The 17884-nt window shown below is 46.8% G+C and overlaps 2 protein-coding genes across 2 annotated transcripts in view; one reads left to right on the top strand and one right to left on the bottom strand.

Annotated features, from left to right (window-relative positions):
• The window catches only part of PPP2R5C (protein phosphatase 2 regulatory subunit B'gamma), a 146040-nt gene that overhangs the window by 86865 nt on the left and 41291 nt on the right, over positions 1-17884 (bottom strand). The window lies entirely within an intron of this gene.
• Positions 15062-15401, top strand: LOC103109292 (large ribosomal subunit protein eL43-like). The gene has a single exon (XM_007518334.3). The coding sequence runs from the start codon at positions 15078-15080 to the stop codon at positions 15354-15356; it is 279 nt and encodes a 92-aa protein (XP_007518396.2). The 5' UTR covers positions 15062-15077; the 3' UTR covers positions 15357-15401.

The following is a 17884-nucleotide window of genomic DNA, read 5'->3' as shown; positions in this document are numbered from 1 at the left end:
TCCTTCACTCTGGCTCTGTGTATCTGAGGTTGAAGGGGAAGCAGAGAAAGAAAAGTCTGTTGGAATAGTGGAATTGTGCAAGGAGGCCCCAGAATGAAAGATTCTATTGGGGCTGGGTGGCGGCACACCCAGTAAGGTGAGCATGTTATCATGTGCAAGGACCTAGGTTCAAGCCCCCAGTGGCCACCTGCAGCAGGGGAGCTTGTTGAACAGTGGAGCAGTGCTGCTGGTGTCTCTCTTTCTCTCTCCCTATTTCTGTCTCCATAAAAAACAAAACAAAACAGGGCAGCATGGTGGTACAGTACTTTGCAAGCACATTATCTTGCATAAGGACCTAGGTTCAAGACCTTGGTCCCCACGGGAGGCTGTCCTGGCCCCGGGCTGGGCAGAGGGAGGCTGTCCTGGCCCCGGGCTGGGCAGAGGGAGCCCTCACTGAGTCCCTTCTTGGTAGGTGCCTGGCCTGGTGACCAGAAGCTTCCCCTTTTAGTTACTGTCTTGGGGGGTACTTGGCCTAACACTGGGGGGTCGTTTCTCACGCTCTCAATGCCTTATTTATTTACTGGTTGATGCGGAGTTGGGGAGTGAGCTGAGTGGCTGCTGGAGTGACTGGAATCCCTCAAGATTAAGGTTTTTGTCTGACCTCCAGGCTCTGGTTTAGCGATACCAACATTGCTGGTCTTCTCCCGCCATCTGGTGGCCAGACGCCAGTATTACACCCTGCTCCCACCCAGTGGGTCCCATTCACCTGTCGCAATTGCGCCCCCAGTGGAACCTTTAAGTGGAAGACGTACACCGTTTGAATGTGATCACAATGTGCTTTTACAGAAATCACACATTTCAGCAGTCCTGGAAATAACTCCTTGCAGAGACAATCAGCTGGTATTTATCAAGGTACACAAGACTACTCAATGAGGAGAGACTCCCACATATGGTATTGGGAAAACTCTGATTAAGGTTTGACCAGTAGCTCTGAATCATCCCTCCTTACTTAACCATTTTATTTTATTTTTTATTTTTAAATATTTATTTATTCGAGCCCCCGGCTCCCCACCTGCAGGGGAGTCGCTTCACAGGCGGTGAAGCAGGTCTGCAGGTGTCTTTCTCTCTCCTTCTCTGTCTTCCCTTCCTCTTTCCATTTCTCTCTGTCCTATCCAAAAACGATGACAACAATAATAACTACAACAATTAAACAACAAGGGAAACAAAAGGGAAAATAAGTAAATTAAAAAAAATATCTAGGAGTGGTGGCCCAGGAGGTGGCAGTGTAGATAAAGCACTGAACTCTCAAGCATAAGGTTCTGAGTTCAATCCCTGGCAGCACATGTACCAGAGTGATATCTGGTTCTTTCTCTCTCTCCTCTTATCTTTCTCATTAATAAATAAAAAAATGTCTAGGAGCTGGGAGCTTCAGAGAGCACTATACATACATACACACACATGGGTAATTTACATGTATGTATGCATTTATACATACACATGGGTAATTTACATATATGTATACATTTATTTATTAGTTTATTAATTTTAAATATTTATTTATTCCCTTTTGTTGCCCTTTTTATTGTTTTAGTTATTATTGTTGTTATTGATGTCATCGTTGTTGGATAGGACAGAGAGAAATGGAGAGGAGGGGAAGACAGAGAGGGGGAGAGAAAGACAGACACCTGCAAACCTGTTTCACCGCCTGTGGAGTGACTCTCCTGCAGGTGCGGAGCCGGGGGCTCAAACCGGGATCCTTACGTGGTTTCTTGTGCTTTGCGCCATGTGCGCTACAGCCCAACCCCCTTATTAGTTTACTTTAATATACTCATAATAAAAATACACATCACATATAATTATATAATAATGTTATATATAATAACATATTACAATAAATTATATTTTATTTATTTATTTAAAATAGGTAAATAACTACATATAAATAAACACACATTAGATATGTCATACTTAATAAATTATTGGACTAATTAATTTATTGATATATTCAATAACATAATTAAATTTCACTTAATAAATAAATTTGTTAATATATATTAGCATACACACACATACAATTTACTTCCTGGATTGCCAAGTCGACAGTCACATGACAGCTGGTCCACGTTCAGGTGGGGTTGGAGCTCGATGCCCAGCACGTGCTTCATGTGTGTGAGGTGTTGGGGGTCAACACGCAACATCCCTCAAAATAGTTCTCGCTTCATTTTATTTTTGTCACTGAGGCCTCATGCTTGCATGATTCCATTGCCTCTAGCAGCCTTGCTTTTCTGTGTCCTTTTAGTTTGTGAGGAGATAGAGAGAAGGAGAGACACCCCAGAGTCACACCATCACTCAGAGAGCTTTCCCAGGTGCCCTGCGGACACTCTCATGTGGAGCTGGGGCTCTGACCCGGGTCCCCCTGAAATGTGCACACTCTACCCAGTGAGCTATCTCGCTGCACTACCCAGAACCTTCCAGAGAATAATAAAGAATTTCTTCTTATTCTCCCCTCCGACTTCAACATCACTTGACCAAGGAGATGCTGTTGCTGACACTCACTCATTTCCCCTGAGAATATCCAATAATACATTAATTTTACTTTCATTTACTTGCTTTGGAGAGAGACAGAGAGAAATTGAGAGGAAGGGGGAGCTAGAGAGGGAGAGAGACAGAAATTGAGAGGAAGGGGGAGCTAGAGAGGGAGAGAGACAGAAATTGAGAGGAAGGGGGAGCTAGAGAGGGAGAGAGACAGAGAGAAATTGAGAGGAAGGGGGAGCTAGAGAGGGAGAGAGACAGAGAGAAATTGAGAGGAAGGGGGAGCTAGAGAGGGAGAGAGACAGAAATTGAGAGGAAGGGGGAGCTAGAGAGGGAGAGAGACAGAGAGAAATTGAGAGGAAGGGGGAGCTAGAGAGGGAGAGAGACAGACACCTGCAGATCTATTTCACCACTTGTGAGGTTTCCTCCCAGCAGGTGGGGGCCAGGGGCTTGAACCCGGGTCCTTGCACATTGTGATGTGTGTGTCCAGCCAGGTGCTGGCCCCCGATGGTCAAGGAGGTTTTAAGATGAATTCAAGTGTCAGCTAAAGCAGCTCAGGTCACAGAAGAACTGGAAGGACGGTCCTTACAAAAGGAAGCAGGCTCACATGAGTGGGACCAGGAAGTCCTGGGTGGGGCGGGGGCTGGAGCCAGGGGCCCTGTCACCTGGACCATCACAGTGGTGGCAGCTGAAGCAGCACTCTGGCCCTGGGTGGCAGGGTCTGCCCAGACTTACTGTGCCACCTCCCCTTTCTTTCCTTTCCTTTCCTTTCCTTTCCTTTCCTTTCCTTTCCTTTCCTTTCCTTTCCTTTCCTTTCCTTTCCTTTCCTTTCCTTTCCTTTCCTTTCCTTTCCTTTCCTTTCCTTTCCTTTCCTTTCCTTTCCTTTCCTTTCCTTTCCTTCCCTTCCCTTCCCTTCCCTTCCCTTCCCTTCCCTTCCCTTCCCTTCCCTTTCCTTTCCTTTCCTTTCCTTTCCTTTCCTTTCCTTTCCTTTCCTTTCCTTTTTCCCTGCTCCCTTTTCCCTTTTCCCGTTCCCGTTCCCTTCCTTCTTCCCTTCCTTCCTTTTTTCTTTTCTTTTTTTGCCTCCAGGGTTTATCACTGGGGCTCGGTGCCTGCACTACGACTCCACTGCTCCAGGAGGCTATTTTTTCCCCTTTTGTTGCCCTTGTTGTTGTGCTTGTTATTGTTGTCAAAGCTGTTGTTCTTGTTGGATAGGACAGAGAGATATCGAGAGAGGAGAGGAAGACAGAGAGGAGAGAAAGACAGACACCTGCAGACCTGCTTCACCGCTTGCGAAGCGACTCCCCTGCAGGTGGGGAGCCGGGGGCTCGAACTGGGACCCTTATGCCGGCCCTTGCACTTTGTGCCATGTATGCTTTACTCGCCGTGCTACCATACAGCTACCAACACCGTCTTCCTTCCTTCCTTCCTTCCTTCCTTCCTTCCTTCCTTCCTTCCTTTCTCCTTCTCTTTCTTTCTTTCTTTCTTTCTTTCTTTCTTTCTTTCTTTCTTTCTTTCTTTCTTAAAACTATCCTTATTTGTTGGATAGAGACAGCCAGAAATTGAGAGGGAAGGGGGTGATGGAAAGAGAGAGAGAGACCTGCAGCCCTGCTTCACCACTTGCAAAGCTTTTCCCCCTGCAGGTGGGGACCAGGGGCTTGAACCTTGGTCCTTGTGCACTGTGACACGTGCGCTCAACCAGGTGCACCACCACCCGGCTCCCCCCCCCCCGTCTTTTCTTTTCCTTTCTGTCGTTCTCCTCCCCCTCCACAAACACCTCCTCCCCCTCCTCTTCCTCCTGCTCATCTTTGGCTGATGGTGCTGTGAGGGATTGAACCTGGGGCCTCAGAGCATTATGCTATCTCCCCGGCCCCATGCCATATTTCTTTAGGGTCTTCAGAGTTGTGCTCAGACCCTCGCTCCTGTCTCTTGTCTCTGTGGAGACACTGCTTGTAACTGACCCATTTTCTGGGCACCCAGGGCTCCTGCTCCCCAAGGCGGTGTTCCCTCTCCGCCCTGTGGGCCCAGGGGCAGCAGATCCTGGCTGGCTGCAGCCTGCGGAGCCGGGGACGGGGAGGATGGATGGAGGATGGATGGAGGATGGATGGAGGATGGATGGAGGATGGATGGAGGATGGATGGAGGATGGATGGAGGATGGATGGAGAAGGAAGCCTTTCTCCCCCTGCGTGAGCTTGGCCTGGCCATGCAGCAGGGGGCGCCAGAGCTCCATGCCTGAGGCAGCCTGGGCGCAGGGCTCCCTGGGCATCTCGTATTTTCTGCTCCGTCTTCTCACCAAGCTTGTCACCTAGAGCAGGGTGGGGTGGGGGGCTGGTGCCCCAGAATCCTCCCTCTGGGCGAGGGTCTGCCTGTGCCCTTTCTCAGTCCCTCCTCCTCCTCCTCCTCCCTCTATCTTCCTCCTCCCCTGTCCTTCCCCCCTTTTTCTTCTTCTTTTCTATTCTTCTTCTTCCCCTTCATCTTAAGATTTTATTTATTTATTTTGTGTAGAGACAGAAATTAAGAGGGAAGGGATGGCAAAGAGGAAGAGAGAGGGGGAAACATCTGCAGCCCTGTCTCACCACCTGTGAAGGTTTCTCCTGCCCGCGGGGACCCGGGGCTTGAACCTGGGTCTTTGCTCACTGAAACAAGTACACTCAATTAGGTGCACCACCCACAGCCCCTTAGAATGGATTCTTGCTTATTTATTTATTACCAGAGCACTGCTCAGCTTTGACAGTAATCACTGGGGCTAGTGCCTGCATGTTCACAGATTCAAGTGACCATTTTACTCCCAGTTTTCTTTTCTGTTTTTTGATAGAGCCAAGAGAGAAAGATGGGGGGGGGAGAGAGAGACAGAGATAGAGAGAGACATCTGTATGTAGCACTGCCTTACCACTTGTGAAGCTTTTCCCCTCTACCCTTCACAGGTGGGGGGCTGGGGGCTTGAACCTGAGTCTTCAAACTTGGGAACATGTACTGTCTACTGTGTGCACCACTGCCCAGCCGGCCCCCAGAGCTGGATCTTACAGAAATAAAGAATCAAACAATATCTTTTTTTTTTTTAATAGACAACAGTTATTATCTAACAACTGGGGTATTATCATTTAAAAAAATTCTTTATTGGGGAATTAAAGTTTTACATTCAACAGTAAATACAATAGTTTGTACATGCATAACACTTCTCAGTTTTCCATATAACAATACAACCCCACTAGGTCCTCTGTCATCCTCAGACAATATCTTTAAAGTGCCACAGGAACAAAGCATAGCTGTGGATCTGGGATTTGATTCTGGTTATCCATATTCTAAGATTTCAGCCCTCTCTGTGTGTGTGGGCTCTCACACCCACCACCAAGGTCCAAGTGAATCACACTGCAGACCCTCTCCTCACCCCACGTCCTCTCCCCAGCCCCTCTGATAACCTCCATGGCTTCCACACTGTCTGGGAACCAGTTATTAGGACTGGTGATTGGGCAGGGAGGTAGGGCAGTGGGTAAGTGCACGTGGTGCAAAGTGCAAGGACTGGTGATTTAATGTGACATAACTGTCGCCATTATGTTTCCAGTCTATTTGCTTTCATTACTGGTATTTCACAAGGGAGTGAAGCCACCCCACACTTGTCTTTTCACCTCATGTGGAACCGTCCTCATGATTACGATTTAATTAATTCATTGACTGATTAAGTTTTTGCCAGAGCACTGCTCAGCTCTGGCTTATGGTGGTGATGGGGATTGAACTTGAAACCTTTGGTGCCTTAGGCATGAAAGTCTTTTTGCAGAACCATTATGCTATCTCCCCAGCCCAAGATCTATTGTTTTAAACATTTATTTTACTTTATTTTAATGTGGTTAATGAATTAATTAATATATATATATTTTTAGATAAAGACAGAGACGCGAAGAGAGCAGGAGTGAAGAGGCCGACTGAAGCACTGAAGCTTCCTTCATCATGCTGGGTTGAGCCGTTACACACGTGGCAATGGCAAAGCATCACACTGTCCATGTGAGCTTTTAAAAACGTTAATGCAAATGTGGTCTGAGAGGCTGTGACATGGGCAGAGCCCCAGACTTGCACACAAGGTGTCTGAGTTCAGGGCCCTCACAGGGATACTCTGGACCAGCTTCTTGCCTTATGTTCATATCTAAAATAATTTAAAAAATCTCTTTATTGGGGGTCAGGCGGTAGCTCAGGGGGTTAAGTGCACGTGGCACAAAGTGCAAGGACTGGAGTAAGGATCCCGGTTCGAGCCCCCAGCTCCCCACCTACAGGGGCGTCGCTTCACAAGCAGTGAAGCAGGTCTGCAGGTGTCTGTCTTTCTCTCCTCCTCTCTGTCTTCCCCTCCTGTCTCCATTTCTCTCTGTCCTATCCAACAACAACGACATCATCAACAACAACAACAATAATAACCACAACAACAATAAAACAACAAGGGCAACAAAAGGAAAAAAATGGCCTCCAGGAGCAGTGGGTTCATAGTGCAGGCACTGAGCCCCAGAAATAACATTGGAGGAAAAAAAAATCTCTTTACAGGGAGTCGGGAGGTAGCGCAGCAGGTTAAGTGCACGTGGCACAAAGGGCAAGGACCAGCGTAAGGATCCTGGTTCGAGCCCCCGGTTCCCCATCTGCAGGGAGGTGTAGCAGGTCTGCAGGTGTCTATCTTTCTCTCCCCGTTTCTGTCTTCCCCATCTCTCTCCATCCTATCCAACAACGATGACAACAATGACAACAACAATAATAAACCAATGATAAACAACAAAGGCAACAAAAGAGAAAATAAATAAATACATATTTAAAAAATTTAAAAAATCTCTTTACTTATTTATATTGGGTAGAGTCAGAAAGAAATTGAGAGGAGAGGGGGAGATAGAGGGAAAGAGACAGAGAGACATCTATAGCCCTGCTTCACGATTTGTGAAGCCTTCCGCACCCCCAGGTAGGGACCAGGGGCTTGACCCCAGGTCCTTGCACACTGTAATGTAATGTGTGCTCTTAAACAGGCGTGCCATGGCCCCCAAAACAAATATGATGCTCTCTGAGCCTGCTGTCATAATGGGGGTACAGTCCACTTGAAGCAGGTGCCTCAAGCCACCCCCCCAAAAAAAAAAACCGCCACTCCCTCCAGCACAGAGGCCCTGCACTCCTCTCTCCAATTCCCTGACCTGCTGAGACAGACCTGTATTTCTCCGTCTTTCACCCTGTGCTTTCCTGCTGGGGCTACTTAGATGTCACCTAGAGCCGAGCCCACCTGGAGCTTATCCTCCCCTGCCGGGTTCCCTCTCTCAGCTGACCCTCCTCTGTTCCCAAAGGACTCCCTACACAGAGGTGAGATCGCAGTCAAACACGAGAGGAACCGTACCAAAGAAAATGGTGAAACTGGGGCAGCCCCTTGGGAAGACTGTAAAGAAAGTCCTTCAGCAAATAAAATGGAATCACCAAAGTATTACACCAAAGTAAAAGACTCTGGGGTGGGTGGGTGGGTGGGGAGAATACAGGTCCATGAAAAATGATGAATGAAATAGTGGGGGTTGTATTGTTAAATGGGAATCTGGGGAATGTTATGCATGTAAAAAAAAAAAAGAAGTAGAAACGCAAAGCAGAAATTGACTGAGTTTGGAGTATGGCACCAAAGTAAGAAAGCAGAAGTACACTAGAGTTTGCAGTGAGTACCCCCCTATACACTTCCTTTCCACTTTTCCAAGCTTTGGGTCCATGATTGCTCAACAATTTGTTTGGCTTTGTATGTTAACTCTCTTTTTAGTTACCAGGTTCCAGGTGTCATCAGGATGCCGGCCAGACTTCCCTGGATTGAAGACCCCACCAATGTGTCCTGGAGCTCAGCTTCCCCAGAGACCCACCCTACTAGGGAAAGAGAGAGACAGACTGGGAGTATGGACCGACCAGTCAACGCCCATGTTCAGTGGGGAAGCAATTACAGAAGCCAGACCTTCTACCTTCTGCAACCCACAATGACCCTGGGTCCATGCTCCCAGAGGGATAGAGAATGGGAAAGCTATCATGGGAGGGGGTGGGATATGGAGATTGGGCAGTGGGAATTGTGTGGAGTTGTACCCCTCCTACCCTATGGTTTTGTTAATTAATCCTTTCTTAAATAAAAACAAACAAACAAAAAAAAAATGGAATCACCTTAGGACTCGGTGACACTGGGCTAACTTAGGCGTTAATCCAGTGGGTTCTCAGGCACTGACTGGAAGGACACCTGCAGCTCTGTGTTCACAGCGGCATTATTCAAAGTCACCAGAGTGGACACAGCAGGGATGCTTATCATCGGACAACTGGCTGGAGACATTATGACATGTGTGTTCCACGGAACATTAGTCTATAATCAAAAACGATGACACTGTGTCCTTTGGGACAAAGTGGATGGAACTGGAGGTGATTATGCCGAGAGAAATAGGTAAAGAGGGGAAAGAAACCAATGGTTTCACGCACACGTGGAGTCTAGAGGTCTAATTTACACAAACTTGCAAAGAAAAAACAATCCAAAAATGGTCCAGGAGGTGGAGCAGTGGTGAAGCATGAGGTCTCGAGTTCGATCCCCAGCAGCACATGTGCCAGAGTGATGTTTGGTTCTTTCTCTCTCCTCCTATCTTTCTCATAAAAAAAATAAAATAATCTTTAAAAAATATTCAAACAAAACAGAAGCCAGCAAAGTGTGAAGACTGGTGAGAACTCTGGGGATTATCTTTGGGAGATGGGAGGGTGAGGACACTGAACGTTGGTGCTGGGTGTGGTGTGGAGTGAGACATGTAGGCTTATAATCTTATAACAAACTACTCATAACAAATACAAATGAAGAAATAACGAGAGAAAGAAGCAAATGCTGAAAGGCCTTATTCCAGCCACAAAATAAGGAGGCTAGGAGAACTGAAGAGGTTGTACAGAGAGAGACAGGCAGGTAACGGAGTCTGCACAGAGAGGCCTGGAGTACAGAGAGACAGGCAGGTAACGGAGTCTGCACAGAGAGGCCCGGAGTCCAGAGAGAGACAGGCAGGTAACGGAGTCTGCACAGAGAGGCCCGGAGTCCAGAGAGAGATAGGCAGGTAACGGAGTCTGCACAGAGAGGCCCGGAGTCCAGAGAGAGACAGGCTGGTAACGGAGTCTGCACAGAGAGGCCTGGAGTCCCTTGTTTGGCTGCCAGTCTGAGTGGCATGGCTCCAGCAACGCCTGCCTTGGGCACTGTGGGAAGAGCTCACGGATCTTGAGTTTTTTGCATTCTTCATGAAAGTATCATTTAATATTAGACTTTCATAAGTTCAGGAAGCATGTTAAAATCTCTTGGGTAGCTACTAAAAGAATAATAAAAGACTGCATAACTTCTAAGCTCTCAGAGCTTAAAATAAGGGATAATAAAAAATAATTTATCTGAAACAAGGTAGCAAATGGAATATAAATCAAGTGGTGGGTGTAGAGAAATCATTAGACTCAAATCTGTTGGCAATGACTCTCCTGTCAAGGCCAGTCTGTCAAAAGACACATCACCAGCGGGGTGGGGCCCCGAACCCTGACTCCAGCAAGGACAAGATCAGAGGGCCTTGCCGCCCTGTTCCCACAGCCTCAGCCAACCGAGCTGCAGCCCTGCTAACTGCACTGCTGTTTCTTTTGAAACATCAAACCAAATCATTTAAAAATTATTTATTCATTCCCTTTTGTTACCCTTTCTGTTTTATTGTTGTAGTTATTATTGATGTCGTCGTTGTTGGATAGGACAGAGAGAAATGGAGAGAGGAGGGGAAGACAGAGAGGGGGAGAGAAAGACAGACACCTGCAGACCTGCTTCACCACCCATGAGGCAACTCCCTGCAGGTGGGGAGCCGGGGGCTGGAACCGAGTCCTTACACCGATCTTTGTGCATTGCGCCAAGCGTGCTTAGCTGCTAAGCTACCACCCGACTCCCATTAAACCACTTAAAAAAATTCTTTTTCTTCTTCTCCTTCTCCTCCTCCTTCTCCTCCTTCTTCATCATCATTGTCTTCTTCTTCTTTAAAGATTTTTAATTTGTTTATTAGAAAGATAGGAGGAGAGAGAAAGAGAGAAAGAGAGAGAGAGAGAGAGAGAGAAAAGAGACAGAGAGAGAGAGACAACCAGACATCACTCTGGTACATGTGCTGCCGGGGACTGAACTCAGGACCTCACGCTTGAGAGTCCATTGCTTTATCCACTGTGTCACCTCCCGGACCACATAAAATCATTTAATTTTTTTTTTTTTTAACCAGGTCACTGTTCATCTCTGGCTTGTTGTGGTGCAGGGGATTGAACCTGGGACGTTGGAGCCTCAGGCATGACAGTCTCTTTGCATAACCATAAAGCTATCTCTTTAAAAATTAAAATAATGCTTTTGGTATTATCTTTGTTTATTGGATAGAGACAGCCAGAAATCTAGAGGGAAAGGGGTGGTGGAGAGGGAGAGAGACTGAGAGTCACCTGCAGCACTGCTTTTTCACTTGCAAAGCTTTCCCCTGCAGATGGGGCCCAGGGGGTTGAACCTAGGTCCTTACACATAGTAACACCACTCGCTACCCATTATGCTATATCTCCAGCCTTAAATAAAAAATTGTTTCCTCATATTTTTATGAGTGAAAATCAGATAGTATTAAAATTAATTTATTTTAATGAAAGAGAGATGCCAAGTGAACATATATAGATTTCTTTTGGTTCCTTAGGATATTTCCCCAGGAGAGGAATTACAGGGTCACAGGGAAGGTCCTTTTCTTTTTTTTTTTTTAATATTTATTTTTTTCCCTTTTGTTGTCCTTGTTTTATTGTTGTCGTTATTATTGTTGTTGTTACTGATGTCATCGTTGTTGGATAGGACAGAGAGAAATGGAGAGAGGAGGGGAAGACAGGGAGGGGGAGAGAAAGACAGACACCTGCAGACCTGCTTCAACCGCCTGTGAAGAGACTCCCCTGCAGGTGGGGAGAAGGGGGCTCGAACCGGGATCCTTTCGCCGGTCCTTGCGCTTTGCCCCACCTGCGCTTAACCAATGCTGCACTATAGCCCGACTCCCGGGAAGGTCTAGCCTTGTGAGAGTCCTCTAGACTGTTTTCCACAGGGTTTGGACCCACTGACATTCCCACCAGCAGTGCAGGAGGGCTCCTTTGCCCCCACAACTTGTCCAGCATTTGCTGTTTCTGTCATTTCTGATGTGTGACATTCTCACGGAGTGAAGTAGCACCTCATTGTTCTTTACTTGCATTTCTCTGATAACCAGTAATTTTGAGCATTTTTTTCATATGTCTGTTGGGCCTTTGGATCTTTTCTTTGGTGAATAATCTGTCCATACCATCTCTCCATTTCTGGATGGGGGTGCCTTTTTTTTCATATTTATTTTTAAATTCCCTTTTGTTGCCCTTGTTTTATTGTTGTAGTTATTATTGTTGTCATTGTTGTTGGATGGGACAGAGAAATGGAGAGAGGAGGGGAAGACAGAGAGGGGGAGGGAAACCTGCAGACCTGCTTCAACTGCCTGTGAAGAGACTCCCCGGCAGGTGGGGAGCCGGGGGTTCGAACTGGGATCCTTCCTCTGGTCCTTTGTTTGTTGGCTGAGTTTGGTGAGCTCTTTGTATATTGTCTTGGATGGAAAAGAGCTCTGCCAATGTTTTCCTCTGAATGTTTGATGGTTTCTGGTTTAACATCCAAATCCCTGATTCATTTGGAGTTTTTGTGTGTGGTTCAGTCTGCTCCTTCTCATGTTTCAGCACGATTTTACCAATGCCATTTGTTGAGGGATCACTTTGATTTTGACTTGTCAGTTTTTATCCATTTCTAAATGATACTTTATTCTGTGTCACAAGTCCCGGTGATGTAACATTACTGAAATATTTTTGTGTTACTTAATTTGGAAGAAAAGAAAACAGTAAACATTGCTGTATTTACAAATATTTTTGAGGCTTGATTCATAACATAAAAGTAACCATTTAAATGTTAATGATTCACAAGATAAATATTATATATAAATAATTGTATATAGTATATAAAATTTACATAAGTAGAACATTCATAATTTTGTGCATTCACCACCTCCATTTAGTTCCAAAACATTTCTCTTTCAATGTAAAATAAAAGCCCTTAAGCAGAAAGCAATTTATCTCATTAAAGATAAAAAAATTGGTTTGGGACTTGCTGCTTTTCTTGTTGTTGTAACATGTGTACAGTTTCCTTTTCTTTTTCCCTTTCTGTCTTTTGGGCTTTGCTGCTTGAGCTGACTTCTCCAGATAGAAAGACACACACACACACACACACACACACACACACACACACACACACACACGCAGAGAGAAAGAGAGAGGAGAGAGACACACACACAGAGAAAGAGAGAGACACACACAGAAACACAGAAAGACACACACACACAGACACAAACAGCCACACACAGACTTACAGAGAAAGAGAGACACACAGAGAGAGAGAGAGGAGAGACACACACAGAGAGAGACACACACACAGAAACACACAGAGAGACACATACACAGACACAAAGAGACACACACAGAGACTTACAGAGAGAGAAAGAGAGAGACACACACAGAGAGGAGAGACACACACAGAGACACACACACACACAGACACACACACACACACACACACAGAGGGAGAGGGAGATGGACTAAGCAGAGGGACAGACGTGGGTTGTGTGCATAGCAGAGCAGGCTCCTGTACTGCTCTGTCACTTTATCATTTATTTCTTCATGCTGTCTGTCAGCATGCCACACCCTCAGCCTAAACAATTTTAAAAAGAGGACCCTGAGAAGGGCACTATTAATTTTTTAAAAAATTTACTTTAATGAGAGAGAGAGAGAGAGAGACCAGAGCACTGCTCAACTCTGGCTGATGGTGGTTCTGGTGATTGAACCTGGGGCCTTAGAGCCTCAGGCAGAAGAGTTTTTTTTTTGCAAAGCCATTATGCTGCCTCCCCAGTCCCAGAGCCGCACTGTTTCTGAGGCCTTTAGAAGTGTTCGGGAGTACAACTCAGCCATGTTTACAAGAACGCAGTGTCAGCACCCTGTGAAGTAAGAGAAACTGTCTGTGCCTGCCATCCACGCAGAGCCTACCAGCTGTTCAGGGAAGCAAGACAACAAAACTGCCCAGGACGAAGAGGGAAGTCAGGGGCCTGGGGAGTGGCGCACCTGGTTGAGCGCACATGTTACAATGCACAAGGACCCGGGTTCAAGCCCCCAGTCCCCATCTGCAGGGGGAAAGCTTTGCAAGTGGTGAAGCCGTGCTGCAGGTGTCTCTCTGTCTCTCTCCCTCTCTGTCACCCACTTCCCTCTCGATTTCTGGCTGTCGCTAGCCGATAAACAAAGTACAAAAATTAAAAAGAGAAAGAGAAATCCGCCGAGCTGGGCAGACAGCCGCGGGGCCACACACCAGACTTGCAGGCCTGAGACTCCGGAGGACTCAGGTCTAGTCCCCGGCACCACCTGATGCTAGTGCTGAGCAGTGCTCTGGCCTCTTCCTCTCTCCTGAAAATAAAATCACATCTTCACAGAGATTGAGACGGATTCACAACTGACACCAGCATCAGAGTTGATGGACAGGCAACTGTTGAAAAGGTGTGTGAAGAGGCGTGTGACAACTCGATTCCAGGTGCTCAGAGGGTGGTTCAGGAAGGTGGCCCAGAAAGCTGTTTCTGTGTCAGGCTGAGTGGTCACTGACGGGTGTCAACACAACCTCGGATGTGCTAGACTGTGAAGGCAGAATGTGAGGGGCCCCCAGGTGAGGCTGGGCTGCATCCACAGCACAATCCAGGAGGGGGCAGCTGGACGGGGATCTGTGGGGGCAAGGCCACAGGGGCAGGTCGCAGGCTTGGGGGCAGGGGACAAAGGTGTGTGAGGAACCACTGCTCAGACTGCCCTCTAGCTTTGGCGCCCTCTAGGCGCCAAACGCACAGCCCTGAGCTACCCAGCCAATCCAGGCGCAGGTACCGAGTCAAACCTCTTCAAACTTTATCAGTCCGTCGACTGAAACCCTGTGACAAAGAGGTTTTTAAAAAATATTTATTGGGGCCGGGTGGTGGTGCATGTTACAGCGCACATGTTACAGTGCGCAAGGACCCGGGTTCGAGCCCCTGGTCCCCACCTGCAAGGGGAAAGCTTTGCGAGTGGTGAAGCAGGGCTGCAGGTGTCTCTCTGTCTCTCTCCCTCCCTATCACCCCCTTCCCTCTCAATTTCCGTCTGTTTCTATCCAATAAATAAAGATTGAAAATATTTATTTCACTTAAAAATATTTATTCCCTTTTGTTGTCGGATTTAATTGTTGTAGTTATTATTGTTGTTATTGATGTCGTCGTGGTTGGATAGGACAGAGAGAAATGGAGAGAGGAGGGAAAGACAGAGGGGGAGAGAAAGACAGACACCTGCAGACCTGCTTCACCGCCTGTGAAGCGACTTCCCTTGTAGGTGGGGAGCCGGGGGCTGGAACCGGGATCCTTACGCAGGTTCTTGCATTTTGTGCCTCTTGTGCTTAAGCCGCTGTGCTACCGCCTGACTCCCAATTTATTTTACTTTTAAGAGTATTTATTGCTCTCTGGGCTCGGACCTAGTTGGTGGCACCATGGCCAAGCGTACCAAGAAGGTGGGCATCGTGGGTAAATACGGGACCCTCTACGGCGCCTCCCTGCGGAAGATGGTGAAGAAGATGGAGATCAGCCAGCACGCCAAGTACACCTGCTCCTTCTGCGGCAAGACCAAGATGAAGCAGCGCGCTGTGGGCATCTGGCACTGCGGCTCCTGCATGAAGCCCGTCGCGGGCGGCGCCTGGACCTACAACAGCACTTCTGCTGTCACAGTGAAGTCTGCCATCAGGAGGCTGAAGGAGTTGAAAGACCAGTAGAGGCGCTACCACCTGCAATATTACTAGCCTGTAATAAATGGGTTAATTTATTTAAAAAAAAAGAGTATTTATTTACTTTGAATAGAGACGAAGAGAAATTGGGAGGGAACAGTGAGATGGAGACACCTGCAGCCCTTTTTCACCGCTTTTGAAGCTTCCCCCCGGGGCATGAACCTAGGTTCTTGAGCATTGTAAACTGGGCATTCAACTAGGCATGCCCTTTTAAATGTATATAGACTAATAATAATAATAATAATAATAATAATAATTTTAGAGAGAGGGAGACTGACCCTGCACAACTCTGGCTGATGATGGTGCTGGAGATTGAACCTGAGGCCTTGGAGCTAACAGCAGGACAGTCTTTTGCAGAACCATTATGCTGTCTCCTCAGTCCAAGATAAATCGTTTCTCAGAGCTGGGACCTGCATACATGTGATTTCATGACTCCTGAAATCATCATCATTCATTCAGAGGGACAGGCACACAGAGGAACAGGGAGAGACACCACAGCACTGGAGCTTTCTGGTGTGGTGTCAGGGCTTCAGCCTGGGCCACTCACCTGGCCGGGCAAGGTCCCTGCTCAGGGACATACCTCTCTGGTCCTAGAGAAAGATTTTAAAAGGCCGTACAGGAAAAACAATGTGTGTTAGGCACAGAGGAGCGGAACTCAACAGTAGAGCAGCTCTCATCAGAAGAAACAGAAGCAGGAAGAGTGGAGCTGCATGTTTAAGATAAGAAAAACAAACAAACAAACAAACAAACAAAAAATGAGTTCTCTGTCTAGTGAAGACGTCTCTCTGTCCGAGGCTGAAATAAAGACATTCCCAGAAATATGAAAGTTGACGGTGAGCGGGCAGGAGCAGCAGACCTGCTCAGGAGGGGGCGCCAGAGAGCAACAGGCAGGGACAAGGGACTGTGCAGCTTTCCCCGAGACATAAAGAAGTGACTGAAATCCTTACAAAACAAAACATAAGAAACAAACAAACCGAATACCCAAACAAACAGGAACCACAACTGCAACAACCAAAGGGGCTGGGAAGACAGCATAGTAGTTCTGCATGAAGGCTCCAATGTCCCAGGTTCAGTCCCCAGTACCACCATTGGCTAGAACTCTGGTCAAAAACAACGAGCACACTATAAAGATTTGATTTTTTAAAAATTCTATTATCTTTATTTGTTGGGTAGAGACATCCAGAAACTGAGAGGGTAGGGGGAGATAGAAAGGGAGAGAGACAGAGAGATACCAGCAGAGCTGCTTCACCGCTCGCAAAACCTTCCCCTTGCTGGTGGAGACTTGGGGGCTTGAACCTGGGTCCTCGTACACTGTGGTCTGTGCACTCTACCAGGTGTGCTACCACCCGGCTCCCTGCAGACTTGATATTATATTATACTTGTTTGAAGGGAAAATGGATGGTGGCTACAGAGCACAGAGTTCTTGGTAGAGAAGTGGAAGTAGCCTGCTATAAGTTTCTCTGACTGCATGTCCATTTGAGGCAGATGTGCTAAGTTAAAAAAGCCTTGGTGATGGCAAAAAAAAAAAAAAAAGAATGACTAAAGGGGCCAGGCGGTGGTGCACCTGGTTGAGTGCACATGTTACAATGTCCAAGGACCCAGGTTTGGGCCTCTGGTCCCCACCTGCAGAGGGAAAACTTTGCGAGTGGTGAAGTGGTGCTGCAGGTGTCTGTCGGTCTCTCTGTGTCCCTCTCCATCTCTGTCACTCCCTTTGCTCTTGATTTCTGGCTGTCTCCATCCAAGAAATAAACAAAGATAAAAAAAATAGATCAGGAGTCGGGTGGTAGCGCAGCGGGTTAAGCGCAGGTGGCACGAAGCACAAGGACCAGCTGTAAGAATCCAGGTTCAAGCCCCCGGCTCCCCACCTGCAGGGGAGTCACTTCACAGGCGGTGAAGCAGGTCTGCAGGTGTCTGTCTTTCTCTCCCCCTCTCTGTCTTCCCCTCCTCTCTCCATTTCTCTCTGTCCTACCCAACAATGACATCAATAACAACAACAATAATAACTAAAACAATAATAAAAAACCAACAAGGGCAACAAAGGGAATAAATAAATAAATAAATATTTGAAAATTATAAAAAAGTGGATAACGTAAAGTAAATGGCAATTATTCCTGTTCCCTCCCATCTGCTGCTCCCCCCTTAAGTGATCGGACTCTTGTATAAAATAAAATAAAGTTATATGTCATCATCTTTAAAAATATTTCTTTTATTTTTTAAACTTAATTTTTAAATTATCTTTATTTATTTATTGGATAGAAGCAGCCAGAAATTGAGAGGAATGGGGAGACATAGAGGGAGAGAGACAGAGAGACATCTGCAGCCCTGCTTCACCACTTGCAAAGCTTTCCCCCTGCAGGTGGGGACTAGGGGCTCAAACCCGGGTCCTTGCGCATCATAACATGTGCGTTCACCCAGGTGCGCCACCACCCAACCCCATATGTTAACATCTTAAAAGAGCCCACAGGAATAACCAGGAGACCCCACAAGTCAAACAGGGGTGCAAAGTGAAACAAAAA

This window comes from Erinaceus europaeus, chromosome 22 (assembly GCF_950295315.1).
Source record: "Erinaceus europaeus chromosome 22, mEriEur2.1, whole genome shotgun sequence".
Lineage (NCBI taxonomy): Eukaryota > Metazoa > Chordata > Mammalia > Eulipotyphla > Erinaceidae > Erinaceus > Erinaceus europaeus.
This window is presented reverse-complemented; position numbering and strand designations above follow the sequence as displayed.

Excerpts from the sequence above, each read along its gene's own strand:
- LOC103109292 (XM_007518334.3), top strand. The coding sequence starts at position 15,078 with ATGGCCAAGCGTACCAAGAAGGTGGGCATCGTGGGTAAATACGGGACC.